Source organism: Aspergillus nomiae (assembly GCF_001204775.2).
Source record: "Aspergillus nomiae NRRL 13137 chromosome Unknown contig00223, whole genome shotgun sequence".
In the NCBI taxonomy this organism is placed as follows: Eukaryota; Fungi; Ascomycota; class Eurotiomycetes; order Eurotiales; family Aspergillaceae; genus Aspergillus; species Aspergillus nomiae.
The window spans coordinates 25,202-52,130 of record NW_015378278.1 but is presented as its reverse complement, the minus strand read 5'-3'; the positions used below and the strand labels follow the sequence as shown (position 1 = coordinate 52,130).

The 26,929-nt window shown below is 47.9% G+C and overlaps 10 protein-coding genes across 10 annotated transcripts; 2 read left to right on the top strand and 8 right to left on the bottom strand.

The window, feature by feature from the left end:
- Nucleotides 1–611: 611 nt before the first annotated feature.
- On the bottom strand, nucleotides 612–2,012 carry ANOM_008595 (WD40 repeat domain-containing protein; the record flags this gene model as incomplete). The annotated part of the gene is made up of 4 exons (XM_015553851.1): nucleotides 612–691; nucleotides 757–889; nucleotides 965–1,468; nucleotides 1,527–2,012. The coding sequence occupies 4 exons, from the start codon at nucleotides 2,010–2,012 to the stop codon at nucleotides 612–614; spliced, it is 1,203 nt and encodes a 400-aa protein (XP_015405090.1).
- Nucleotides 2,013–4,355: 2,343 nt separating this feature from the next.
- Nucleotides 4,356–4,928, bottom strand: ANOM_008594 (uncharacterized protein; the record flags this gene model as incomplete). Its single annotated transcript, XM_015553850.1, has 1 exon — nucleotides 4,356–4,928. The coding sequence occupies one exon, from the start codon at nucleotides 4,926–4,928 to the stop codon at nucleotides 4,356–4,358; it is 573 nt and encodes a 190-aa protein (XP_015405091.1).
- A 709-nt stretch (nucleotides 4,929–5,637) lies between these two features.
- On the bottom strand, nucleotides 5,638–8,332 carry ANOM_008593 (putative cellobiose dehydrogenase; the record flags this gene model as incomplete). Its single annotated transcript, XM_015553849.1, has 2 exons — nucleotides 5,638–6,105; nucleotides 6,158–8,332. 2 exons carry the CDS (start codon nucleotides 8,330–8,332, stop codon nucleotides 5,638–5,640), a joined length of 2,643 nt encoding a protein of 880 aa, XP_015405088.1.
- Nucleotides 8,333–9,986: 1,654 nt separating this feature from the next.
- Nucleotides 9,987–10,448, top strand: ANOM_008592 (uncharacterized protein; the record flags this gene model as incomplete). Its single annotated transcript, XM_015553848.1, has 1 exon — nucleotides 9,987–10,448. The coding sequence occupies one exon, from the start codon at nucleotides 9,987–9,989 to the stop codon at nucleotides 10,446–10,448; it is 462 nt and encodes a 153-aa protein (XP_015405089.1).
- Nucleotides 10,449–10,808: 360 nt separating this feature from the next.
- Nucleotides 10,809–12,595, bottom strand: gel1 (1,3-beta-glucanosyltransferase gel1). Its single transcript, XM_015553847.1, has 2 exons — nucleotides 11,883–12,595; nucleotides 10,809–11,822 (listed from the first exon to the last, which is right to left on the bottom strand). Exons 1-2 carry the CDS (start codon nucleotides 12,477–12,479, stop codon nucleotides 11,055–11,057), a joined length of 1,365 nt encoding a protein of 454 aa, XP_015405086.1. The 5' UTR covers nucleotides 12,480–12,595; the 3' UTR covers nucleotides 10,809–11,054.
- Nucleotides 12,596–15,553: 2,958 nt separating this feature from the next.
- Nucleotides 15,554–16,291, bottom strand: ANOM_008590 (sterol desaturase family protein; the record flags this gene model as incomplete). The annotated part of the gene is made up of 1 exon (XM_015553846.1): nucleotides 15,554–16,291. The coding sequence occupies one exon, from the start codon at nucleotides 16,289–16,291 to the stop codon at nucleotides 15,554–15,556; it is 738 nt and encodes a 245-aa protein (XP_015405087.1).
- Nucleotides 16,292–17,264: 973 nt separating this feature from the next.
- On the bottom strand, nucleotides 17,265–19,466 carry ANOM_008589 (cholinesterase; the record flags this gene model as incomplete). The annotated part of the gene is made up of 1 exon (XM_015553845.1): nucleotides 17,265–19,466. The coding sequence occupies one exon, from the start codon at nucleotides 19,464–19,466 to the stop codon at nucleotides 17,265–17,267; it is 2,202 nt and encodes a 733-aa protein (XP_015405101.1).
- Nucleotides 19,467–20,882: 1,416 nt separating this feature from the next.
- ANOM_008588 (uncharacterized protein) lies at nucleotides 20,883–22,994 on the bottom strand (the record flags this gene model as incomplete). Its single annotated transcript, XM_015553844.1, has 11 exons — nucleotides 20,883–20,953; nucleotides 21,007–21,112; nucleotides 21,163–21,496; nucleotides 21,557–21,687; nucleotides 21,749–21,942; nucleotides 21,993–22,129; nucleotides 22,194–22,314; nucleotides 22,362–22,459; nucleotides 22,542–22,624; nucleotides 22,691–22,827; nucleotides 22,880–22,994. The coding sequence occupies 11 exons, from the start codon at nucleotides 22,992–22,994 to the stop codon at nucleotides 20,883–20,885; spliced, it is 1,527 nt and encodes a 508-aa protein (XP_015405100.1).
- A 592-nt stretch (nucleotides 22,995–23,586) lies between these two features.
- ANOM_008587 (RTA1 domain-containing protein) lies at nucleotides 23,587–24,592 on the bottom strand (the record flags this gene model as incomplete). Its single annotated transcript, XM_015553843.1, has 3 exons — nucleotides 23,587–24,164; nucleotides 24,218–24,310; nucleotides 24,394–24,592. 3 exons carry the CDS (start codon nucleotides 24,590–24,592, stop codon nucleotides 23,587–23,589), a joined length of 870 nt encoding a protein of 289 aa, XP_015405093.1.
- A 976-nt stretch (nucleotides 24,593–25,568) lies between these two features.
- Nucleotides 25,569–26,619, top strand: ANOM_008586 (uncharacterized protein; the record flags this gene model as incomplete). Its single annotated transcript, XM_015553842.1, has 3 exons — nucleotides 25,569–26,255; nucleotides 26,308–26,437; nucleotides 26,492–26,619. The coding sequence occupies 3 exons, from the start codon at nucleotides 25,569–25,571 to the stop codon at nucleotides 26,617–26,619; spliced, it is 945 nt and encodes a 314-aa protein (XP_015405092.1).
- Nucleotides 26,620–26,929: the final 310 nt, after the last annotated feature.

Here is a 26,929-nt window from a genome sequence, read left to right as displayed (position 1 = left end):
GGGAATACTACATCTGAGAATGTTGCTTTGTGTGGGTTAAGGCGCCGGCTAGGGTTGCTACGAAGGTGACGGCGGCGTGTTAGGTTGGTTCGTTGGGATGCTTGGTTTTGGGTGGAAGGTGAGGCTTATTGGGTATTGGGGTGTGATGTTCTGTGGGGAGGTGGATTATGGAGATACTGCAATATCATGATCAGACGTTTTTCGTTCTGTTCTAGGGTGTGGGGAATGTGTGTTAAGAGTGTCTTTTCTTCATCCACAATAGTATTTGCTAGTTACGTTTACTGAATTAGATATATATTAGCGAGTCCATAGCATCAAGGTTACACCCAGTGCGGAGTAGATGAAGTATTTAGACTATCTGTAAATTATATACTTATATAGTTTGCCAAGGGTAGTGTTTCTGGAGAATATAACAGATCGACGTTATCTACATAGAGCACGAGCAAGATATGCACAGAGGAAGGGTATGAAAGTATAGTTGATGAAGGATTGCCGTAATAGAAATCCACTTTCTTAAGCACATCACTAAAATGTACAGTATTATTGACTAGTCGTATGTAGACTATGATGAAGCAAGTCAGAACAACATCCATCCAACATATACGACGAACTTACCGCCATAACCGAAGAACGCGATCGCCGCCTCCAGTCGCTACAATATTATCCGTGGGGCTCCATGCAATACCGAGGACTAGATGCGAAAACCAGGATATCAGTACATGGGTGACAAACTCATCTCTGATCACATGCGTATACCTGAGTTTTCATGAGCCCCAAGCCGCATCTCAGCAACACCAGTGCTGATGTCCCAGAGATACACAGCCATATCCTTTGAGCCGCTCAGGAGCCATCTGCCTGTGGGATCCGGCGAGACGCTCAAGACCATATCCTGAATGTTGGACCAATTAGTTGTGTCTCACAGTATATATAGAAATAATCTCTTCAATCAAAGTGTAATGCGAACCTGGTGCGCTTTGTATATCAAGGTACAGTCGTTGGGCGTTATGCCTTCGTTGGCAAATGTTTTCAGGGAGCCAATATTCCATAGCTTTGTTGTTCCATCCATTCCACCGGAGATGATATCTCGGCTATCTGGAGTGAATGACAGAGCCATGACATTCTCATCGTGGGCCTGAAACCCTAATACTTTCTCTATTTGCGTCCTATTTGTGCTGGCAGCACCTGAATCGAGCGGCGCAACGCGCCAGACATAGATCATCCCATCGTCGCAACCAGCAGCAATATAACACGAGTCGGGAGACACAGCGACGGTATATACATCATCGGCTGTGTGGAGGGTGCCAAGCTGGCGAATATCAGATGCTGCGTCCAGATCCCAAGCATAGACAGTCTTGTTTCTCTCTGAAAACGCAATCAGATGGCCATTGGCCGAAAGATCTAGAGTGAAGGATCCAGTTGCACTGCCACAAGGGATCCGTCGAAGAAGACCCCCCATGTAGTTCCAAATCTGCGACAGTACGTATATTAGTAGCAGGTATATCCTTGTACGGTGCGAGCAAACCCACGCGGATACCATCGCAATGCGCCGTAAGTAGAAGATAGTTATCCGGCAAAAACTTCACTCTTACGCAGAGACAGTCGTGACTGTGGTCGTCATCTTGTAGACGGGCCACCTGAGCTCCGGTTGAAACTTCGACTATTCGTACGGTGCCATCCGCGCATCCAACAGCAACATATTTTCCATCCCTACTGAACTGGACACAGTTGACAATGCTGTCATGCGTCAGGCTATGGAGCAGGTCTATCTCCCAGTTATTGTCTATGTCCGGGTTAATCACAGCGGACCATCGGTCACCAGCCTTTTTCCGCTCCGGTGGCAGTTCGTCCCAATTGCTCATTACATCGTCAAAGTTGACTCCCAATCCTGGTGGATAGGAGAGGTATGGAACGGGAGATGTCACAGGTGAGCTCCTCGCAGCCGAGGGTAGAGTAGGAATTTTCAAAGACCAGAACATTCTTCTAGCGGATGAAGAAAGTACCAGTCTCTTCATCTAATCATCCATTTGGCAAGTAGCAGATATATGAAGTGCAGAATATTGATACACATCGATGTCCCCAATTGCCGCGGAGAACCGATTAAGTTAGGCAGCACTTTCCACTGAAAATCATTGTGGATATCCACATTTCCAGATTGACACCACCACCTTCTGGAATGCCGGGACTCGCTTAGCATCAGAGTGAGGCTAAGCAGCAAACCTAGTATATGGTTGCCTAAACTGGTGGAAGTTAATTAACCAATAATGCACTTTAATATCGCCGTGAACAGACCCGGGATAACAAGGAAGTTCTTGTAAACAAAACAGAAGCAGCCCACTTCGGCCCACCCTTGGACAAATTTTTCTGATATACAGAGATCTCCCTTCTCATCATCCGTTGAATATTCAGGAAATAGGACCGCAAGTGGAACCCTCCCAGCATGGGAGATTCCAGCTGCCGAGCAAACTCCGGCTTTATACTCCTTTTCCACCACAGCCACGGAACCCGTGGAACCCGTCTAGACTCAAGCTCCAAGCGGCCCATTTTTCCGTCTCCACTGGACGCGAAGGATATTTTTATGCATAACACGGTATATGTCGATGGGGACTTTATGCATAATTCTCCCTGCCAATTGGCGTTTAACTCTATCTTTGCTGACGCCAATTCTGACTCTGAGGGTATTGGAAATCTGCCTAGAAATGAAATCATTCTCTCAACAATATCCTGGAGAAGCAGTCGACTGCATGAGTGCACCCTCGCCAGCCTTATTAAGACACCCAGTCTTCTCCTAGCATTGGTGCGTTGTCTGCTGCTCCGCGTTCTCTCCAGACTGCTTTGATGCAAGCCCTGCACAGTCTCAAATACTTCCATCCAGGTTCGGATGGCAGCGTAATATTCAAGTGACGACCGACAGGATAAGAAGGGCTCTACAGACAAGTATATAGTCTAAGAAAATAGTTCAGCAAGATGCAAAGGAACATTGCCATTGTTTCTATATTGATAAGCCTGTGTGCGATACACGGACGATACCGGTATCAGTGGCGTTATTCTAGTTAGCGTTCCTATCGTGATACACTAATAGAAGATGTATGGAAAAGGTATAGGTTTCGAGAAGTGGTAATCATGTTCATGACAAGTGATTGGCAGACTTGTGTCGTTGCTAGGCATCCTTTTTATTTTAACCTAGAGATTGAAGGGCAGTATTTCCCTACTCCGTTTCTTCGTGATCCTGAAATGGCCAGAATAAATCCACCGACGTGAAATCCTCCTCGTCTTCTGCTTCAGCTAGCCAGTGCTCTTTAAGCTTCTTGTTAGTCTCCATAACTGTTTCGTACGATTCATGTCTGACCCATCCATCCTCTCCTGGTTCATCCAGAAGAGACCGTCAATGCTCGAGCAATATCGTCGCCTTAAACCAGTCCCCTTCAAGACGGTAGAAATCCTCACTTTCCTCTTTACTAAACTTAACTGGGCAACGGGTTTTCTCTATGTCGTTAACTAACTGTTCCCAGTGTTCAGTGAGCCTAATAAGTGCTCCTTTCAGTGTAATCACGTTGCCGCTCCATTGGCGGCCAGCCCGGTCTACTATATGTTGTCGAAGTGGCATAAGAGGGTAGCGAAGTGCTTCGAGGTGGGCTTTGTTATCCCGGCCGTTGAAAACCATATACAGATAAAACAACATTCTTCGGCGATGTAGTTCATCAGCATTGGATTGCTCTTCTGGGCTCAGAGAACTATAATTTTCAGGAAGAGACGGCTTTTCAAGGCCCTTTGGGGGCTCGGAGTCGGGATTCTCGAACAGCGGCGGATTACCCGCGGTGGGTAGTAACGGAAGGATGGAGCTATGTTGTCAATCAACGATACAAGAGACTTCACAAGAGTCCGATACGAATACGTTGGATGGGTTCAGATCTGGGTTGATTAGCATCAATTGCTATGGAGAATTAATGAGTGGTTATTACCTGGATGTCGCAGTATTGGCATATTCATTGGGCTTTCACGGTTTTCAGGAAGAATATACGGCGAGATTGAAATAAACTTCCTCAGAAGATCGAGATATATCTCTGGGGAAATCTCCCCCTTGACTATATTGTTATGAGGGAAATCATTCCGTTGCGGCTTGCCGTATCTGCCGGTCCACTCTAGTTCCCGTTGACCCACGCTACGAACATACTCTCGATGGTCTTTCCCTGTAAACTGTCAAAATTTACTCAAGCACGACGAGGAGTGTGGGACTAACAAGGCCCGCGTTCCAAATCGAGAACAGCATGTTTTCCTCGCCAAAAGCTGTAATCAGCGGAAGGCCCTATACAAAACCGGCCTTCTGGACCTCCACATGATGCTTGATAAAGATCAGCCTAGAGATTTGGAGGTATACTATGTCTATAGTAGAGGCTGCCATAAGATCCAAATGGGATGGAGAAAAGTTTCCGTTCGATATTGACGTAACTGGTTACTAAATGAACCCTTTCCTTTGGAGTCAGATCAAACCAACGACGGTCCAATGGCTGTCCAGAAGCTTTCTCCATGATTATATACTCTGTTCCCACAGCATTGTCGCTGTCCGAAGAGTACGTGTAAACTCGTGGTACAGGCATCCCTTTCGTACGTAAAAAGTCAAGTGTCGCAACCTCACTTTCAGTTGTCAACTGTTTGGGGACTGTGAGCGGATAGGGGATCTTGGCTATCACCTCTAAGCCATCATCCATGGTGAGTAGAAAGACCTTGTTGAAACCACCTTCCGCGAGTTTCCTCATATGGATGACGGCGGTCCTACCAACGCTGCTCGCAGCCACCTTTTCCAGTGCTTTGACATTAAATTCAACATATCGTTCGCTCAAGCGAAGCTTTTCGTTGAATATGTAACGCCCACTAGTATAGGAAAAGAGGTTTTCCCTTGGTTCTGCGGAGTTGATGGATGGAGTTACCATTGTGAACAACTGGCTTGAGGAAATGAAGGGTTGAGCATTGAGGTTCCTTCGAGGAAAAACACCATTCAGTGTCTGTTTGAATCTAGGCGACAAGTTTGGATGGTAAATGAAACGTAAACTCTTTTGAGCGATAGGCCGTAGCATGGCGACCACTTTACGAAGGCATCCATGAAAGTACAAGGGTTGGCTTAAGTGCTCCCTGGTATCTAAGAGCTTATAAGCCACTTGATCAATATACAACTTCTCCGAACCAGGCAATTGATGGGCACGAACAATACTTCAGATGTTAGACTTCTGGTTACTGTTACTATAGTTACATAATATCTACGAAGGTATAACTATTAGATAGTCACTATACTACCGTGGACATTACTTAGTGATCTACGGAGTAGTTAGATAAAAAATTGACTTCCGCAATGTAACTGATAACTATTTCATTTCAGAGCAGAAATGATTGTATCTACTGTTTCGACGAACTTATGAGAGGGGCAAGGGCATGTGATTGAGTGCATCTATTAACATACCATACTATATAGTCTAATTTTAGATGTCCTGTGATGGTTCTACGTAGAGAATCATGGTACACACTGCAATGAGAAGCTTCAGTGAAAACTCTATATTGACAATATCTATATGAAAACTAAACCTGGCCATTGCAGAGTCAATGCGGATATACATGATAGTGCATAACCTCCCCAGTGACCCTGGTCTAGGCGAAGGTAGGCAGGACAGTAATGGTTGTGGTGCTCGTGACCACGACCTGTTTGGTGACTGTCACCACGGTGATGGAGGCTGCATCCGCGGAGGAGATAGTGCCAGCAGCCGCAGCAGAAGTGGAGCTGAGGACGGCCCTGGTGGTGCTACCAGCGGTAGCATGAGTGGGGGCAGCGGTTTCAGCGGGGGTGACGGTGCTGGTGAAGGTCTCGTCACAGCTGGTGGACTCGGCGGCCGCGGAGGAGGCGGCGGGAGCAGTGGACACTCTGGTGACGGCACTGCTGCTGACGGCACTACTGGGGTAGGCAGTCTTCTGGGCGGGAGCGGACACGGACGCGCTGGAAGCAGGGACAGAGTCACCAGCGGCGATGATCTTGGCAGCGGCAGCCTCGGCAGCAATCATGACGATAGCCTGGGTGTTGCCGGTAGGCAGGTCGGGGTGGATACTGGCGTCGACGACGTACTAGTTTACGTTAGTTAAGGTCTAGGGTTGAATATGGGATTGAAAATCTTACCAAGTTCTCGGTACCGTAGACCTTGGCGTTGGTATCGACAACGGAGGTACCGCCGGTACGGCCGTCGTCCGTGCCCATCTTGGTGGTTCCGACGAAGTGGTCACCGCTGGTCTTCTTGGCGATAATGTCGGCGGCAGAGCCGAAGTCGGGGACGGTAAAGCCGGCGCTCGAGTTCTTCATGTCGTTCAGCAGGCCCTGGAGGAACTGGGTGACAGCTTCCTTGTCCGCATCGGTCTGCAACCAGGGGTCAGTCTCCATGACGGTGGCTCCGGAGGATCCAATTCCAAGAACACCAGAGGAGGTTGCACCGTGGGTCAAGTACAGCTTCATGGTGATGACACCATCGCTGGCGACACTGCAGGATCCCTGGTAGAAGCGGGTCTTGCCGTCGCTGCCTTCGTTGGAGGTCCAGAACTGCAGGCGATGACCACCCTCAGACAACACACCGGAGCCTTCAGAGTAGAGCTGTTGGACGGCAGCAGCCGGGCCAGAGAGGACGCTGGAGGTGTTGAATGCAGTGAAGTTGCTCTTGGTGTGGACGTTGATGGTGAACATGGGGTGGTCCTTCAGGTTCTCACCGACGGGCAGGTTGATCCACTCTTCCTGGGCAGGGACGGTAATGCCGGTGGACCCGCTCTTTACATTCTCGATCTGCTTAGCAGGTCCGATACCCGAGTTGAACAAAACACGAGGCGTAGACATGGAACCAGCAGCTAGGATAACCTTGCCACCGGCACGGATGTTGATAATCTCGACGGCACCAGATTCAGTCTCGACCTCGACACCAGTGATGCGACCACCGCGACGTACCAGACGGCGGACCTTGGTCTGGAGGCGGAGGGAGAAATTGTCGAGCTCCTGAGCCAGGGGAAGGTAAGAACGGACGGGGCCAGCACGAATGCCGTTGGCAACGGACCAAGATGGGTAACCGTACGCCTGGTGCTTCTCATTCGGCTGCTCATGTTGGTTGACTGACTTCCAGCCGAGACCTTTGAAGAAGCCTCCAAGGACATTGTACATGCCATAGTCATAACGCTTGCCATCAGCGGATGGGAGGATGCTACCAGGGTTACGCTCATACAAACGGGAAGCGGCGTCCTTGACATCATCCCACTTCCAGCCGGCAGGCCACTTGTCGTTGAAATCGGCCTCCTGGGGGTGGATGAACGCAAGAGCATTGACAATAGTGCCACCACCGAGGACACAGCCCGCCATACCAGCAGTATCATCGCAGAGATAGTCATCGAGGAGACCAAGCTTGGAAAGGGAGCTACCGAGGGCGGGAACATCGTGGGGAGTGAGGGAGTTGTTCCACGAAAGAGCGTTCTTATTACCCATCTGCACGGTAGGAGCAACACCACGTTCAATCAGCAAGACCTTCTTCTTGGTCTCGGCCAGCCGTTCGGCGGTGATGATACCAGCCGGACCACCTCCCACAACAATGTAATCATAAGTCGAGTTCAGGACGGTGGGGGCAACGCTAGCCGAGGGAGTACTGCTAGGGCTAGCAGAGGCGGACGCGGAGGGGGTGGTGGTGGATGACGCCTTGGCCTTAGAGGCCCAGGTAGAGTACTTGGCGGACTTGGCATCAGAGAGGACCATTTGGAAGCTACCAAATCCGGCAGCGTGGTAGTTCAAAGTGGCATCGGAAGAAGCGGGGGACTTGGGGCTGGTCTTGCTGAGAGCCCAACCAAAGAAGTAGCTGTCCATATCCTTACCGAAGGTGGTGGGCGTTCCAACGACACAGCCACGGCATAAGAAGGTATAGGTAAGGTGAGTGCTGTTGATGGAAGTTCCATCGGGGATCTCGTTGAGACTGGCGTCTCCACTGTAGACGTCGGGGTTGGTGTAGGACTGTGCTTCACGCAGACTGGAGACGACGGAATCGCCGTTGGGCCAGGCTCCAATCAAAAGGGCCTTGGTCATCGAGCTTGAAAGACTGACACCACCCCATCCGTTGGATGATGAAAGAGGCACGACCAGCTGACCGATGAAGTCGGAATCAACTGTTTCAGGGAGGGCCAAGCCGAAACAAAAGCCGGTCTTTTCATCGCACCATCTCTGGAAGTCGATACCGGTTGTCGAATCACTGTATGCGGAAGAGTTGTAGTTCATGGCCGCAGCGCCGAGCGCCGAGCTCAAGGCCACAAGGCCTCCGAAGAGCGAGGAGCGCATTGTCTTCTAATTTACCAGAAATACAGAAAGAAATGAAAAGTAGGTCACGAATATGAAAGAATGATAGTATAACGACAGTAATGAAGGGAACGGGACAAGCTGGCCCAGCAGCAACCCAGAAAGAAAAAAAAGAATGACGGCGGTATGGCCGAAAAGAATGAAAGGAAAGAAAGCGATAATCGAGGAAGAAAAGCAAGCTGAGTAGCCACCGGGGCAGTTACCGTCATTCATATAAAATCGAGGTCGCCCACTGATCCCATGGCACGGCCCCAATCATGCCAGGCAACCCAGAAAAGCTACGATATTGAAGGACGGCTGGGAGAAAGAAACTAATGCGCTGGGCAAATTGAAATTGTGGGAACTGTCTGAGCCAAACCACGCGTGAAGTATCCATGTACATGGAATCCATGCCTGTTTCTTCCATATCGAAGAAGTACCGTTGGCCCATTGCAAGTTAAGCAATTTGGTGCGGGACCACAAGTGGCCCAAGTTTAACGGTGTGGACATGCCAAGCAGAGCTAATGAGGACATCGGTTTCACCGATAGACAGCGGCCGTTTGAGTTGTATTATGCCCTATGGCGCTTTAATCGCCCAGCCCATCTAGACGAAACACCATCCTCAATAGTTCTTACTGCTGTGGATTGATCACTAAACCACCCAACTTCATTGGTCTCCGTATCCCGGGACTGTAAACCGGACCAAGTGAAAAGAGATTGCCCCAGGGGACAATCTCCCGGAATTTTACCGAATTCTTATGCTGCTGGCAACCCTTGGAAGGGTAAATTGCGTCCTGACAGGGCTATTCCTGTAAATTGGGGGCGGAGAGAGAGGTATTCTTGAGACCTTGATCTATGTGAACTAATCACGCAGGTGAGAGCTGATCGCACCAGGTTGATCGAAGCAGTTCGGTAAAGTGAGGTCACCAAGATGCCGAGACTGGCAGATATAGACAAGCCATGCCGGTAATCGAGCATCGTGAGGATTCCATAGCCGATGAGTTGCTCCGAACGGAGTAAACAGATCGATCTGTGACTGCGAGAGTATCAGGAGAATGAGAGGATTCAAAGTGAGGCGTACTCGGTCCGCTCCGAGTGGGGCGCATGATTCAGGCACTGTTTTTAGGGTCTAGGGCAAGGGTTCGGCGAGTCAGCTCCGAGGCAGTGAATTCTCTGAATAAGGTCTCGAGAAGAAAAATAATGGGAATTTCAAGTATGTGGTATAGGTACATAGGTTATATTGGTAATTACAAAAGTATTCGGGGTTCTACACAATAGAACACTTACATTGGTTTGTATGTGTACCATTGCTCATACTTTCAGATGGAGAGTAGCGGATAAATATATACAAGAACTACCCTTTTCAAATAGCCTATTTTCCAAATTTTAGCACCAAGTTGAATACCATTAAAGTTGATATCCGAAAGTAATTAGCGGAGAATGGTGGAGTGTATGTTATCTTGACTCGGTGTATATAGATAAGCATACCAAAGACTAGCAACAGCTATTAGGTAGCAATACGACGCAGGTATAGGTCTGGTCCTATTGTAAAACGCTAGATCCGGTGTGAACAGTCGTGTTTCAAATACACTTCCATGTATAAATTGCGACGGAATGAGTACAGTCCCGAAGATTGAGACTCTCTTTAGTTTCACATATGGATTACTACACTGACGACTTCAAGCATGGCACATCATTCCATGGACGCTACGCCGATTTCCTACACTTATTTCCTGGGACTCGCCAAGCCACGAAGGAATATTATCTACACACGAAGATATTTCAGATCATGCATTTCGTAGTGATCAAGAAGAAAATTGTCGACCAGTATCCCTTCGTCGTGACACCTATGCTCAATGCTCTGAACGATTCCAAAGACATGGCTTTGCGCCGCATGCAGTCTGCGGGAACACATCGATATATGTTGCCATTCTTGCCCTCACAGCTGGAGGAAATCGATGATATCTTCGGTGGTGATCCATGGCCATATGGCCTTGAGGTGAATCGGAAACCGTTGGAAGCTTTAGTAACTTACCTTGAAGATCAAACTGTGATTTCCCACAAGGTTCCGCTAGAACAATTATTCGCACTTATCTATGGGAAGAACCTCAAGAGGTAATCACTGGGCACAGTGTGTTATTGGGTAGTATTTTCGGGACTAGTGGTCTTCGTTGCTGTATATAGATTGTAGAACATCATGAGTCGTATTCGCAGCTTACATTTTCTCTCTCCATTTATCCTATCAGGCTCCGGGGTTGGGGCGCAAAGACCACTAGGAACCGAATACTCCGTACATAGGCATGAAGGACTGCAAGCTCTACGCTATATGATCATCCCCGGCGTCTTTGTCCTTTCCTTGCATATATCATAGTCATATTAAATAGCCAACATCGTCCCGTGTGGTTTACCGGTAGCTCTACAAACCAGACGCTATATCTCGTGCTTTATGTCGAAGTCAGGATAGATCACGACTTGAAAGGGAATTGAATCGTTCAATTAATGCTTCTATACTGACACATGGAAACTGGCTAATTGTGTGCCAACAAACTGTACAAAGTCACAATCCTTCTGCCGGCGTCCCCTTCCAAGTTAACGCCAAAGACAGTTTTCGTCAATTTGGATATACACCTTTAAATAATCCATCTGGATACCGACAGAAACAAATGATATCGAAGAAAATCATGAAACAAAAACCACCAAAGCTCACAAGTCACGAGCTCAAGTTTTAAACAAGAACAATGCCAGCACCCACGAAGGTGGACATGACCGTGACCATGCCAACAACAAGAGGAGCCAGGGACATGTTGGGGATGTTCAGGACACCAGCAGCCGAGGAAGAGGAAGAGGTTCCGGAGGAGCTACCGGAGCTGCCAGTGGCAGAACCGGAGCCGGGCTCGGCAGTGCCGGTCGAGGTGCTACCACCACCGCTCATGCTACCCTTGCCAGCGAAACCCTCACCCTTGCCAGCACCGTCCTTCATGAACTTCTTAGCACCCTCGGGGATGGCAGGCAGATCATCGCTGTCAACGTCCCAGTTGGGGGAATCCTTGGCGGGGCAAGGGTTGGCACCACCGGTCTTGTTGTAGCCACCGTCGCCCTTGGGGTTGCTGGTCTTCTCGAAGGCGGACTTCAGAGCATCGTAGTCAGCCAGAGTCTTAACCTTGTTGTCGTTGATCTCAACAAGACCGTATTTGCTGGGCTCCTGGGAGTACTCGTAGACCAGGCCACCAGAGTAGACGCCGGTCATGTCGGTGCTGTACAGAGAGCTGACTTCCTGGAACTGACGCTTGTTGGTGTTGCAGCCGTACTCCGAAAGGAACAGAGGAAGACCGTAACCAGTGAAGTTCTCCACCTTCTTGTCCCAACCGGAAGTGGTGAAAGAGGAAGGATCACACCAGGAGTAGTCGTTGAAAGCGAAGAAGTCACTGCGCTCGTCATCGGTACCGCAGTTCATGAACTGGGCCATCTGGAGACGGTTGGTGTCGATGTCGGCCTGATCACATTGCGCATCAATACCCGACTTCTCATACACCAACGGAGGGGGTCAACTTACAGCAGAGTATCCAACAGGAATTTCACGGTAGTTGCGGCTGCGAATGTACTGACGGAGGTCACGAGTGACCGCCTTAACGTAGGGGGCAGCCTTGGAGGAGGGGCCGTCATTGATGACCTCGTTACCGGAGAAGAAAGCCAGAGTGTTCTTGTAGCCGGCGAAGGCATCGACAGTAGCGAAGATGTACTGCAGATAGTTTTCATTGTAGGAGATCTTGGGGCTGGCACGGTTGAGAGAGTACTTGGGAGTGTTGACATCGAGCACCAGGTAGATGCCAGCATCCGCCAAGGCGTTCATACATTCGTCATGGTTCTTGGAGTTATCCACGGAGTAGACACGGATGGTGTTCAGACCGAGATCCTTGAACTTCTCGATGTCACGCTTGCAGCCGTCGACATCGGCGATGGGGTCGGCCAGGTTAGAGGAACCACCGGGCTGGTAGTCGACACCACGCATATAGAAACGCTCGTCGCCCTTGAAGAAGGCATTTCCCTTCACGGTGACAGCGGTCACATCATCACGCGCCTTGATGGACGGAGCGGCGAGGACGGCGGAGGCACCCAAGGTGAGGGTTGTCGCAATGGCGGAACCCTTCATGATGAAAATGAGACTGATTGATCTATCAAACGACTGGAGTTGATCGTGACGGCCCGAAAAGAATGGCGAGATCCGTCTGAGGTATGTTTAATATAGGACCGAGATGACGCTCTTGCGGTCTAATGATTACAGAAAATAAGAATTGAAGAAGAAATGAAGTGGACGTGGGACGTCTGAACGAATGACTGGGGTGGTTGGGAAGAAGTACGAAAGAAAGAGGAAGGGATGCAGAAGCAGTCAGGAAGGGGGTGGTTGTGGCACGCCTTAAAGCCAACCAGCGTCGCAGGGTCTGCATCCCTGATTTTCGAGACAGCATTGGGGCAGCTGCCTGCATGGGGTATCACCAATTACCCGTATTTGGCTGCAGAGAAGGCCGCGTGGGACAAGAATAGCAATGGCAACGGTAAGTTACATACAGCTGTATACAACCCAAGCTGGATCAAGCGCCGCTAACGGCAGAAGCATTCGTCATCCACCCTGAAACCCTGGAGATTAATGCGCAGAGAGATCGCTGACTGGTCCAGAGAATGGAGGGGATCGGCCCAGGAACAAAGGAGGGTGTGTGTCGCTAACCTTGAAATTGCCCCAAATTACCCCCTCATCGGTGGCTCTGAATGGCCATCCCTCTTCCACTCACGCTGAGGGACTTGGCCCAATTCAATCAATCATTAACGGCGAAGTGGACACACCGTGAAGGAAGTGAAGGAAGAATGAAAGATGGCTTGCCGTGGTGGGGAATGTTTGGTTTGGCCGGTGGGCCTGGACCCGTCGAATCCCTGAGACCCTGACCTCTTGGTTGGCCGATCCCTGTTCCAACCCTGATCCCAGAGTACACAACAAACTGCATTGTGATCCATGATTTGTTTCCAGCGCTACACAAGGAAATTCAATAGTTACACTAATTCACTTTTTTTCATTTTCAGTTCTTTTTGTTCTGAAAAAGAATCAGTCGCCAAATTCCTACAATTTTCGGTCTTCTGCCTCTTACTAAACTCTACCGCACGGGATGAGCGAGTCAATTCTCAAGTCTCAATAGGATAGACATTATCACCTTCCGTCCCAGGTGTGCGACCTTGAAGATCCCTTCAATCGACCCGACGATTGTCACACCATGCTGACATGAACGGGGGAAGATAGGGGCTGGTCCCCTCTCCTCATACCCTTGGACGTTATATTATATCCCATGTTGAATCAACCCATCCGTCATCGCATTCCAACCTGCCACTCCCCTCAATGACAGACTATGGATGGCTTTGTCATGGCATATTTTGTGGCGTCAGATTACCGCACTTTCCCCTCCGACTATTATTAGTCGACAGCACATTGAGTTTGAGTTTGCGTCTGGTTTCAACTGAGACATGCCAGCACATTGTACAGTGGACAGGCAGAAGAATTATCTGTAACCAGGCGATAATCATAAATACTTTAGCAATCAAGCAATACAAGCCTGTCTACTCCGTAAACGAGCGCAAATTGCTTGATCAAAAGCAATGACCATGGTCCTAGTGAATCGCCCACCGCATCTATCCAATAGATTGGTTGTTTCTGACCTCGCCAAAAATAGGTCCCGCCCATGGTCGATGGCCAGGGGACCGCCCGCTGTGGCGAATCCGGTTCCGTCGGCGTTTCTCGAGCCACTTTCCTCAATCACCAATGCGGAACTTTACCCGACAATTGAAGTCCCCAGGCACCACAAAACCGTCCCAGAGTTCCGGAGCATCAGGTATGTTTCACATTGCTCAATTTTTTCAGATTTCACATTGTGATGAAGTAATGGGAACAAACAATACAAGTTTGGAAAGTACAGCGTACGAAGCATACATGTTTCCGCAACAAGAAGATAAGCTGTTTGGCCCCCATGGAACCAATATATATAATATAAACCAAGCCCCTGTCCTTACACTAAACAGCTAGACTATCAAAACAAGCCTTGACTAGATACACAACCAGAGAGAAACAAGAAACAAGACTCTCCATCACATCGATGATCACAATAAATCCATTCCTCGTAGACAAGATTGAGGGAAAGTGGTCATCCTGAATAATCTATCGTTTCCAACAAGAAACAAAACTTCGTGACCCTACCCTGGATCCAGAATCGTGGCTTGGAAATTTGCGCGACCGGAAGCGGAGTTCTAGATCCGTAGTGGGCGCTGGTCTGGACTTTGGCTCGGTGTGAGAATTATCGGCTGGGATTTTATTGAGCGAAGCAGGGATCATTAGGGTTTTGTTCTGAAGAGTTTTTATAATATTAATGCAAAATAAAGAGATATTTTCAACAACATCCGATATGGTGTAACGGCTAACATCGCCGCCTTTCATAAAATGAAAGCAAGTTCCGCGGCAGCTCGGGGTTCGATTCCCCGTATCGGAGTCAATTTCTTTTTTCCCGAGTATTATTTTGCAATCCTTTTGTTATCCATACTATTATTTATATTCATTCCTCTTTTTACTTTAACACTCAATAATCTAACACTACTTCCAGGCCTTCTCCCCAACAGCAGAGAAGACCCATTCTTATAACTCGATTCAGATACGCGACAGGACCTCTATATATGCTGAGAACCAGCTCCAGTCTCCGCCCGGATGACCTTTTTCGTCATGATTTCTATTATACTACTTTTTTCTATACAATGTTCTTTCAGAATCCAAATGCGTAAGCGTTTGCAATATTTATATTATTTATTTTCAGTCTTCATTTTCTCTACTACTTTCTATATATGCTCTATCTATCCCCAACCGTATTCCTGTCGAAACCCTTCGTTCTCCAGATTGCGCTAAATAGATCATTCTCGACGTACCAAAAGACACGAACAAATCTGCATATCAAGCTTAACGGCCACCAACATGCTAGTGCTATATCCTCCTCACACAGAGATTTTATTAATACCATCATCACTTCCTTGATACAAATATGGTTCACCTCGATCATCCAAGATATACATACCCCCCACAAACAGTCGAAATGTACAAATATATATGTAATCAAACCACACAACCCACACATGTACATGATACAACCCCCAACCTTCCCCCCATCTCAATCACTGACAATGAATGCATAAATGAATTAATCAATCCTTCTTCTTCTCCAACCGATCCGTGCCATGCACCCAATCCAACAACCCCAAACTCCCGTAATTCAAGTTAAACTTCTCATGATGCAAATCGTGCATTCTCGCCTTGCCGTGGAAGAAATCAAACCCGCTATGCACCGTGGCGGTCACAAACAACTCATACGCCAAGAACACCCAGAAGGTCAACACATGACTGCGCAACAGCTGCGGCGGCAGGGAGATGGGCAGGGCGTTGGCGAAGATCTGTTCGAGGGGGTGAGCGAACTGGGCGGCGAGGGCGATGGGGGCGGTGAACTTGTGGTGCTGTTTGTGGATGCGGACGTAGAAGAAGGGCCGGTGGAGGAAGCGGTGGGCGTAGTAGAAGAGGGCTTCGCGGGCGAGGAGGCTGAGGATGAAGTCGCGGGCCAGAATGGGGAGGGAGGGGAAGGTGGGCGTGATGGTGTAGGAGGAGCCTTTGCTGAGCTTGAGTTGGACGAGGAGAAGGGTTGTGGTTAGGAGTTGGTTGCGGAGGACGATCTTGAAGCAGTAGAGGATGTCTTTCTTCGTGGGTTGTTTTGGGGCCGGTTGGATCTTGTGGCGTTCTGACCAGTTGGGGAAGAGAGTGGGCAGGGCCAGGTAGACTAGGGAGGGGAGCCAGAAGGTGAGGATTTGGATGAGCAGCGTCCCCGTGAATTCTATCGTTGAGGGCTTGTAGGTTGCCACGATAGTGGCCCAGAGGAGTTCTAGGTTTGGCATGGTGGGTTGGGCCGTTTTGTGATAGATCGAATTAGGCGGATAGTAGAGGGTGGTTTTTTGGTATATAGCATGGTTCTTGGGCTTTATAAAAGTGGCATTGGTGGTTATGTAACATCATATGTTTGAGGTGGAGTTGGTATGGGGAACCTCGGCATTTATACGGTTCGTGTAAGTATATGTCCTGTCACCCCGCAAGAGCCAAGCAGCTGACGGGGTGTCACGGGCTAGGTCGAACCACTCCCTCGATACTTTGACTAATGGATACGTTAACGCTGGCCCAAGCGTCTCGCTAATAAAGCCATTATGGGCTTCCACGTTTTCTGGTCACAATTAGAGTTTCAGAGAACTATAGAAAATGGAAGACGCAATGGCATTCCTGGCCAATCGATCAAGATATACTATGTACCTGGGTTGTCACTAGTTTCTATCATCCAACAGCTTCAGAATTTCGCTAAGTCGGACACAAGGAGTCGTATCTATTCGAGAGGATTCGATTGGTGACTTTATGGAACTGAAATGCACAAGAGTTGTGGGTAGACACCTAGCTAGTATTTATATCGAGGAAATGGACACGGGAAGGTTCAGAACTCTCCCTGTTCAATTGACCATCTTCCACCGCTCAAAGGAACTGATGAAATAGCCGGTAAAGAAGTGTAGGCCGCCACATCAAACTTAGAGAAGAAGTGGTTGAGCAATACAACACGTCGATGGTGAAAGAATATCGAAAGGAAGGGTCATATGATTTACTTGTACTACTACTCTAAGTAGCTTAGGAAGAATCATCTTTTGACATCATCACACTACAAGAAGGCATGCACCTAGAAAATCAAGAATATAAGCCCATGTGAATCAAAAACACCGACCTAGACACCACAATCGACGTACAAGAATGCTCAATCGATCTTTCTTCAACCAGAAATGGATTATCGCCGTTAACCGTCGCATCAATCAACGCAGATCATACAACAGCCTCCTAATGGCTGTACTCTGCATGCTGGAATGGATATCCGTAATTAGTAAACACGTCGCATTTATCAGATTTGACCGGATTCTGAATCTGACTCGGCGGCATTCCGAGTAAGAACAAGCTTTCATCGTCAGTCTGATACTCGGGGATATGATATCCAGAGAGGCCAAAGATATCCAGAGTCGAAGAGTAGGCTGGGCCGCGGATTTTGAGAAGCTCGGGATCGGGGTTCGGGTTATGGGTACGGAAGAACGAGCTGAAGATATCATTGAGCATCTGGGAGTGACTGATGTCTCTAGGGCCATAATAGGGGTCAACATTCTGGGTCTTCGCGTTCAAGGTACCCCAGATAGGTAGGACATCAGCCGTATGACATGTCGCGTTATAGTTGTCATTGGGGGAGCAGACTTTCGGGACATCAGCAGTAGTTTGAACGTGTCCGTGCTGAATCTGAACGGTATAGAGATGGGGAAGTACGGTTCGGGCACCGTGGTGAAGCAGATAGGCCTGAGGACAGAACCATTTTGAGTGGGTAAGAGCGTCGGCACCCGTATTCCGGAGGCTGTCTGGGTCCCGGTAATTGATAGGGAAAGCGCCTGACTTAATAAGAGATGTTGCAAGACTGGATGGATAAACAGCGCTGAAGAATATATCAAGGCCAATATTGGTACTACCGATCAAAGGAATGTGAGGAACATAGCGATCTACGTAGAGGGCGGCTTCATCGGTCACTGTGGTGAACATAATAGGGACAGCGTTGGGGAGACGATTGGTCGCTAGTAAGGTATGGAATTGGTCATCGATAATGCCCGAACCGCGGTCATCAACAATGGGCATGAATGGCGAGGAAGAAACCTGGAGCTTCTTGGTGTGTAGATAACCATTCCCTACTGCGCCTGCAATCTCGTCCAACGCATGCGCAAGTTCGGTTGAATTATCGAGATACTTGGCTGCAGGGATAGAGCGAAGGCAGGACAGCATGACAGGCTCATCAGCATCATCACACCCGACAGCCTTCGCAATCCTTGGGGTGATGATCTCTGTATAAACCTTTCTTGAATACCAGGGTACGTCCAGGGCAGCTGACTGCACAACTGCAGCGGAGAAGAGGCCACTGGCAGCACTTGAAGACAGCATCGCAATTACACTTTGGCCACCAGCAGACTGGCCAAATATAGTAACCCGTGAAGGATCCCCGCCAAATGTTGTTATATACTGCTGAACCCATTTTAGAGCCAAAATCTGGTCCCGAGTACCGTAGCTTCCAGCAGTGAGGTTCTCTGTTGTAAGCCAGCCCAGGGCTCCGACGCGGTAATTGACAGTAACAACCACAATATCATTACGACTAGCGAAGCTACCACCGTCATAGTCAATCATAGCCGTACTACCTTTAGTGAATCCACCGCCGTAGAAGTAAACCGCAACAGGTCTGTGTGCAACATTCTTATCAGGCTGGGATGGTAGCACGGGGGTATAGACGTTCAGGTAAAGGCAATCCTCTGAGATCAGACTGCTTTCAAGCGTTCCAAAACCTGACTGGGATTGAATACAGGAGGCGGGTAGTTTCGTTGCGTCGATCTCCTTCTGTCCAGTATATGGCTGTGGAGGTGCGAACCGCAACTCATTGACTGGGGGATCGGCAAAAGGTATTCCCAAGAACCTAAAGGATCGAGCGTCACGATAACCAGTTATGGTATAGCCATCGACCGACATAGAAATCCGAGAAGACTTCACAGGTTCCCTGTGCTTGTCATCAGTTGGGGGAACACTGGAGGTACACAGTGTCGGGAGCTTTGCATCACAAGGCAGCGGGATGGCAGCCTTATGTTCTTGAGAATATGCCATGCAGGATTGGCCAGATGTACCCGAGGAGCCTATCCAAAGTGCAGAGCCTGGCTGCAGATCCTGAATATGGACGAGATAGTCAAGTTCGTAGCCCAATTCGGTGCGATTGAGCTCCGTTGTATCCTGGAAAGGATAGAGACTTTCTCCAATGGCACCGCATTTCACGCGCGCCTCTGCACTGCTCAGAGGCTCATAGGCCAACAATGCCGCTGTTCCATTGTTCCAGGGGTCCAGGTAATTGTACTTTAAGGCCTGTAATGTGCCTAGTGAGTTGATTGTGGGAGGAGCTTTAGGAGCTTCGCTACGCGCAATAGCAAACAAACAAAACAACAAAGGAATAATAAGAGGCAGAAAGTACATCATCAGGGACAGTTGAAGATAATACGTCGATAAAGTCAATGAGAATCTATTAAGAGACTCAATGGTCTGCACTATTAGTGGTGAGCTCTAGGGGTTAGGGTAATCGCTTGGCACCCCTCGGCTCGAAGAGCTTGGCGATCATATTTGCTTAAAAATGCTAAGTATTTGATATTTTATGGGGTCCTTTGTTGCTATTCCAGGCTATTATCATCAGTATTGCCCTTGAACCCTTCCCGACAAAGGCCCCTAGAGCACAAGTGGTAGGGTTATTATACACCGCACGCACCCGAAGGCCTGTCTCCGTTACGAATGTATACTAGAATTTTTATACACAAGAGTCTCAAGTCACACGGCAGATAGTTAAGCTATGCTAGGACATAGGCAAAAAGAACACCCAGCAGCTCAAAACAATACACCGCAGCGGCATATAGTTAGCGGCATACACCTTTCACCGAAACAATAGTATCTTGAACCCCGAAAATACAATCTAGGATTGACCAATTTTCATTAATCGCATTGGTTCAGAGACAACAAAAGAGGCAACTGATCAGGGCCGTCTAGTGAAAGAATATGACATCTCATCCGCTAGACAGTCGATTCTCTTCTCCTTTGGTAAATTATCGCAGGTGTCATATCTACACATGCGCCGGAGGGGGACTGCCACCGGGCCATGTTGAGATTTTCTTCTGGGTTTGATGACTTATCTCCTTTAGCTGAGGTGGGGGTGATGAGGCTTGCAGGAGAAAGCAAAAAGTTGGCCAGCAAGAATTCGGGCAGAAGAATCTGAGTTGTCATGTTAGAATCTTAATGCATATCTATGCATTGCTCGGTGGAGCCGCATTCGGACCCGAGATCGGCCGTGGGCCAATTGCGGCACGAGCCCCTAGTCTAAGACTCTGACCAAGGGAAAATGTACATACCTGCATTAGGTTTCGTAGATCGAGCAATCAGAAGACATAGGGTTTACTGAAAATGCAAAACACACACCTTAAACTTGTAAGGAAGGCACCTAATCTAGGGCTTAGGCGATATAACGCATTTTACCAGAAGACCAACATTACCCGCGAGTTACCTCTCGTGGGCCCGAGAGCTACTACGTAGCACACTGAATAGTCTAGGATCTGCGTGCCTTACATAGTATCATATGCTTGCATCCATCTAGAGAGAAACTTTACCGAGGCATGGGAGTATTCCTCTACCCTACGGGACCACCTTTTCTCTCACTGCGATATGTGAATTTCTCTACTCGTGGCGATTTACTAAACAATTAATATGGTCAATTGATAGGGAGAGTACTGGGAAGTAGGGCTTTTTCTCTCACTGGCACTGTAAGAAATTCATATTCGAGCATACATTCAGCGAATATAGTGTAACGTAAAACAAACATGAAAGATATATTTACCCTGTTGGTCACATTCCTTAGGCGAAGTCCACCTCTCTTACCAGCACAAGAATAGGCAGCGCCGCAAGAGTGCTGAGTACCGAAAATACTGCGTCTCAATGTCAATATCGCCCACCACTCAAGCTTAATGATGACACTTACGCGCAGCAAACTGAAACCCATACAAGTAGCTTTCACGGACAAGATGCTGCATGGGGGCTGGCAATGTACGGGCGAAATTGTCATCGTTAAGGATATTCCGGACTACCTAGTAACTATTTAGAGTTCTGACATAGCTCAGAATTGAAGGAAACGTACCTCTGAGGTATTGGGTAGAGTCTGCAACTTCCAGTTCAATCTTGCCTTGAAATGTCCTTGGATCAAAGCGAAGCCTATGGCAGGGCCGAGAATTCTACCCAGTTGTTGGAATAAGTAGTACGTGCCTGTGCATTGTATTAGAGTATCTTCTGTTAGTTCTGCGGTCATGCCAATGAACTGAGTAGCAAGCAGCATTCCCGCTGTTAGACCTGAAGGGAACAGAAACACGATTTCCCAAATTTGGATGCCCTTCCGCCACCGCAGGAAGACGAAGAGATAAGTTAACACAAGTAGAACGATTGCAATAATTCCCAAGCGTTTATAACGGCGTGTCCTTAACCGAGGCGAGAACTGTAAGCTGGGGTGAGTGTTGAGGGTTAATGAGGAGGCTCACCGTCTGACTATATGATTTGCTAGAAGCCCTCCGACGGGTAGGCCAACAAGTAGCATGCCACCTGCTAGGAGAGTGGCTACATCACTTCCAATATTAATTCGCGTAAAGTACGGAACTACACTGGTGAGGAGCTAATCGTAAGTGTTATAGTCAGCCATAAACAGATACGTTAGAGGAAATGCGCCTGCTCACCCCGGTTCGGCCAGCCAAAATCAAGAATTGTGAAAGACAGTATCCTCCAAACGCCTTTTTCATGGAACCAAGAGGGAGTAATGGCTGGGACGCCCAACATGCCTCTATCCAACAAAGGTTACTATAGAGAGAATAGACCCGGCCCCCGCTATGTACAACAGACGGGGTTGCTGGAATTGGCCTGGCTGAAGAGTCTGGATGAAGAGAATTAGTTGCACTATTGTGACTGCGAGACTAAGTATACCAGGCCAATCAATACGTTGGACTCCGGAAAGGAAACTATGGTCCATGCTCTGGGAGGACTTTGGTGAATCAGGAGGAATCTGGTATACGGCAATGGACGCGCAGAGTAGGATCAATGGCACATTGCTATAGAAACACCTATATGATTGGACAACAGTTAGAACAAACAGTAATTTATGAATGATGCCTTGAGTTACTTCACCATCTCCATCCAATTGTCTTTGTGAAGAGAAACCCGACTGCAGCTCCCACGCTGCGCCCGATTGTATTGGCTACATCGGCATAACTTCGAAGCCAAGTAGCCTCATAGGATGGGATGAGCCCTTTCCAATATTAGCAGCAGGGCCTTCCAAGTTTGTGAAATCCGTACCGGTGACAGAAGCGGATGACGAGGAGATGATTCCCGCGCTGGTAAGTCCAACCAACACTCTTGCTGAGACTAGCTGAGGCATTGAAGCGCTAGCTCCGCTGCGACATATAAGAAAGTAGAGAAACGAGAGTCAGCTGGTAAACATCTTTAGGGTAAATTGGTATCAGGAACTGAACAAACCACAAGATATTGCCAGCGGCGAAGAGGAAATATGTCCATAACAGCGTCGTCTTCTTTCCATAGAGGTCATTGAGTGCCCCAAACTAGTCCACGGCGATCGTATTAATTCTGAACGAGAGCATAAAACGAATTGCTCAGAAGCTACTTACTGCAGGAGAGGAAATACAAGAACCTAGACTATAGGACACAAGCAGCCATGCTCCTTTGGAAAGATCGTGAAAGTCCGAGCCAATAGAATTATAAACGGCAACAATCAACGTGTCTCCTGCGCTTGCCAGGAGAACACCTATGCAATTTGTCACTTGACGAGTCTTCATGGGGACGAGGGGTACACTTACCGATGTATATGCCGGCAATCACTAACAGCTGTAATCGGCTGAGTCTAGTGGCCTCAACTTTATCATCCAGGGATATGGAACTACCCCATTGTTGAAGGGCCACTTCACTAGACATTTCACCTTGTCTCAGAGATTTACGATAGCAAGTTGGAGTGGTGTTATGGCATTCACCCAAACTATTATCTGAGAGAGGGATGCTCTGGACGGTCCAGGACTACCGCGTAATATGATTCAGATACTATGCCAGGAGATGGTTAAGAATGCCTTAAATTTTTAAATTACTGCGATGAGCGAAAACAGCAAGCATACACGGAGTACTGCACAATTATTCTGCAGACCCGCGTTTAGTTGACACCCCATATAACGCTATCATTTCATTTGTGAGGGCAAACTAGTAGTGAAAGCTGCAGACACTCTGCAGTAGACTCTATTAGGACCATTTATTTTTATTTTCACTTTTTACTTTTTCTGATTCATTTCCCTAATTCTTCTTTTGCTGATTATTCCCGATATGAATCAAGAGTGCTGTAAGCGAATGTCCGCAGTACAAAGCAAGGGGTTGCTTTTGAGATGCACCCCGAGGTGCTCCGGAGTATGCACTATATTTTTTTTAATGATGATCCTCCTGTCTTCCTATGCGCAAGTTCACTGTCGATATGATCACAAAGCAACCCCTTGCTATTGAGATGTATCATATGCACTGTGCACTATGTGACAACGATCGGCGCCAGCTCCCGATATCGTCTCTCCACCCGTAAATTAGACGCAGATACCATCACGCTAGGATGAAAGATAATGAAGACTCCAACTGCTATAGCCATCATTACTGCGTCCAATATGATGAAATATTTTTCATGTGTAATGAGATACCCCGTCCATCCTTGTGACAGCTCAGCCAGCCGGTATATACTTCGAACACAGATACACAAAACACTAAGAACCATACCAGCAAACAGAAACAAAACGCCCCTTGGAATGGTACCCTGCTGGGGATAGACAGCTCTAAAGACACAGTCTATCATACAGACCGCGAAGGCCAGTGTCGAGGCCAACTGAAATGCAATACCGGCGATCATAATATGGGTCCCATCGGCCATATCACGGTGAGCACTGAGTGCGGCGGAAGCAAGACCGCCCCCAACAGCTTGGACTGCAAGGGAAACGAGGTCGCAGGCACTGAAAAACCAGAAGTAGCAACCTGACCGGAAGTAGGAGGATTTCTGCCCGAAGAGCCGGATGATATACCCCAGGAGCAGGTAAATGCCGGCTGAGAAAAATGTTGGTGCTGGACGTTGGTTAGTTCCGCTGCTGGTTTGAACTCCGTAGCATTGTCCTGACCTATGATCAAGGTAGAGAGCTGCATGAGAAATGCAGACTTGCTGTATGGGCATTTCGCCGACCATATTCTAGCAGACCATCCTAGGACCTCCACTATGGAAATATGTAGATTAGCGCGCAAGACGTTCTATATTCAAACGGGGTTCAAGAGATCGGGTGAGAATGGGTTTGCGCACCTAAGCAGCCAATAACGAAGGCCATACACCACCAGGTTTGTCTGCGAACACATTGGACAATGTGCAAGATCATCAAGATACTGAAGAGGATCGAGAAGAATACTGCCGCGGCCAACGAAGGCTGGTATCCATATAGGTTTGGTACGCCATCAATAACTGGATGACAAGCCAAGGGCTGGCCATGCCAAGAGTTTGGCATGCTTATGGGGTCGAATAAAATGTTTGTTAGAGCCCGAATTTGATCCCAAAGAGAAGATCAATGGCATGAGTAGTGCTTTATCCTTGGGATTGCAGCCAGGCGCATATATAGAATTCACCGGCAGCATTCCGAGATCGCTACCAGAAATATTCCATGACGGAAACGGAGACGCGTACTGATCTTCTAAGACATGGATTTGTCAAATTGCTCATGGATATTATCACGAGTGGTGGTAGCAAATGCCACGGCATATCAGAGTGGGACCGCCAATAGATCATATTTTGTAGAAGATCAAGGTACGCCGGAGAAGTTCGTCTACCCGCAAACGCGACTTATCAGTAGTTTGTATTATGTGGATCCAAAACAAAAGCGTGAATATGTTGTTTCTCCTATTGGCCTATGGACGAAGTATATTAGCATTCAATGCAGGTGAGCTCTGATAGATCACAAAAGCGCACTAAGCGCCCAGAAAAAGGCTTTTTGCAGTGAGAAAACAGGCTTCCCTCATTCCATTTCAACAGTTGCATGACCCCAGAGGTCCCTGATCATAGGTGGGTGCTGATACTCCAAGTTCATCTCAGTGATTGCACACTCATCTTTGCCGGAGCAAACATCTGTTAAGACATCATATTCAGTATGGCAAGTATTTCCCAATCAATACTCCTGACCTTCGCTAACACAGGCTGTTTTCTTAAAGTCTGCTTTGATTGGGGTTTCCATTTCTCTTCAGATACTCGCTTTTGCATTCTTGATACCGTCAGCTTTTGCTCTTAGGGTAAGTTGCTTGGTGATATAAGGCCGTATAATGCTTTTCAAGGTCGGCATATCTGACATCTAGAAGACAGTTCAATCAAAATGGGCCACAGTTGTGGAAGTCTTAGCGGTCCTTGTAGCTCTTGTTGGGCTCTGGATCTATGGTGGGAGTGGATATCACACGTATAGAATCCCCCAGATCGGATTGACCATTCTTTTGCTCATGCGACAATTACTGGGATTCTATATTCATCGAAAGCAGAAAGTCCACTCCAAACGTGTCGCGGAATACTTGGGACATGCTTACAGTATTGCAACCATGGGGCTGTTTATCCTTGGTTGGTACCACATAACAGCTGGGTCCGTGGAATCCGTTGGGATTCGTGAGCATTACTACAATACCCTCTCACATGCGATTCTCCAGCTGCTCGCAATGAGCGAAGGCATCCTACTGCTCTCCTCCGCTGCTGGGCTGTGGCCCCGTCATGGTAATCGGACACCCGACTATTATGATGCTGTATTACTTCTTGTGTGCAGCCTGGTAATGGTTGTGGTCTTGATTGTCGGGTACCACTCAGACGAGGACTGGCACTTTTTTCTTACACGATTGGAGCATTCATCGTACACCATCATGGTGCTTTGTGGGTCACTAACCAGCATCATGCTCAGCACAAGAAAGGGACATCATAACAAAAGAAATATTCTCCCGGCACTTACCGTTGTGGTTCTCGGGCTGTTGTTCACATCTCATCAACAAGAGGCTATGCTGGTAAAGAAAGTCCACGAAGCCCTCGGGTATTCTATGGTGACTGCGGCGGCTTTCAGGATTATCGAAATCTTGGTGGTACCCAATTGGCCGGTCAATATTTCAACAGACGCTTATAGTATTCTGCGTTATGTGACTCCGCTGGTATTGTATCATCCTGGCTTGGGCCTTTGAATACATCCCTGACAGATTCTAGGTGGCGGTGGTACTCAGCTTCGTAGCATTCGGATCGTCGAGGGATTTATGTCAAGCAATTGAAGAAAATGACTTCATGGCTTCCCCATACATTGCCGTTCTATACACATGTGGCCTTATCTACTTCTCCTGTGAGACTGCCAACTCGCTCATTTCTGTTACTCACGCAATGCTGACAGCTGTAGTTCTTACCACCATCATCCATCTCATCAAGGATCATTTGTACCCTGATGGGAGTGATGAAAAATACGAGTATTCATCTTTGCCAGAAATGCAATCGGACAGACTTGGATATAATCAGAACTTGGACTGAGACTGTTGACTGTGCTCACAATGCGTTTCTTACAAATGGCAAGCACTCCAATTCGTCTTGAGGTCTATATCTGTGGGTAACAGGAGTCAAAGACATTCCTAGCTAGACTCTGGCGATTCACACTTTGGCCCTTTGACAGGGGAAGAAAAAAAATGACTGAGAAGCTTTGTAGCAAGGTATGAGACAGGGGGAAACATAGCTAGAATAGCCTGTATTCTATCCAGGAGTGGTTGGCACATGCCCTGTAGAGGAATGCATTATGCATGTGCTAAATGTCCCAAATATGAACTACTATCATGGTTGGCATGGA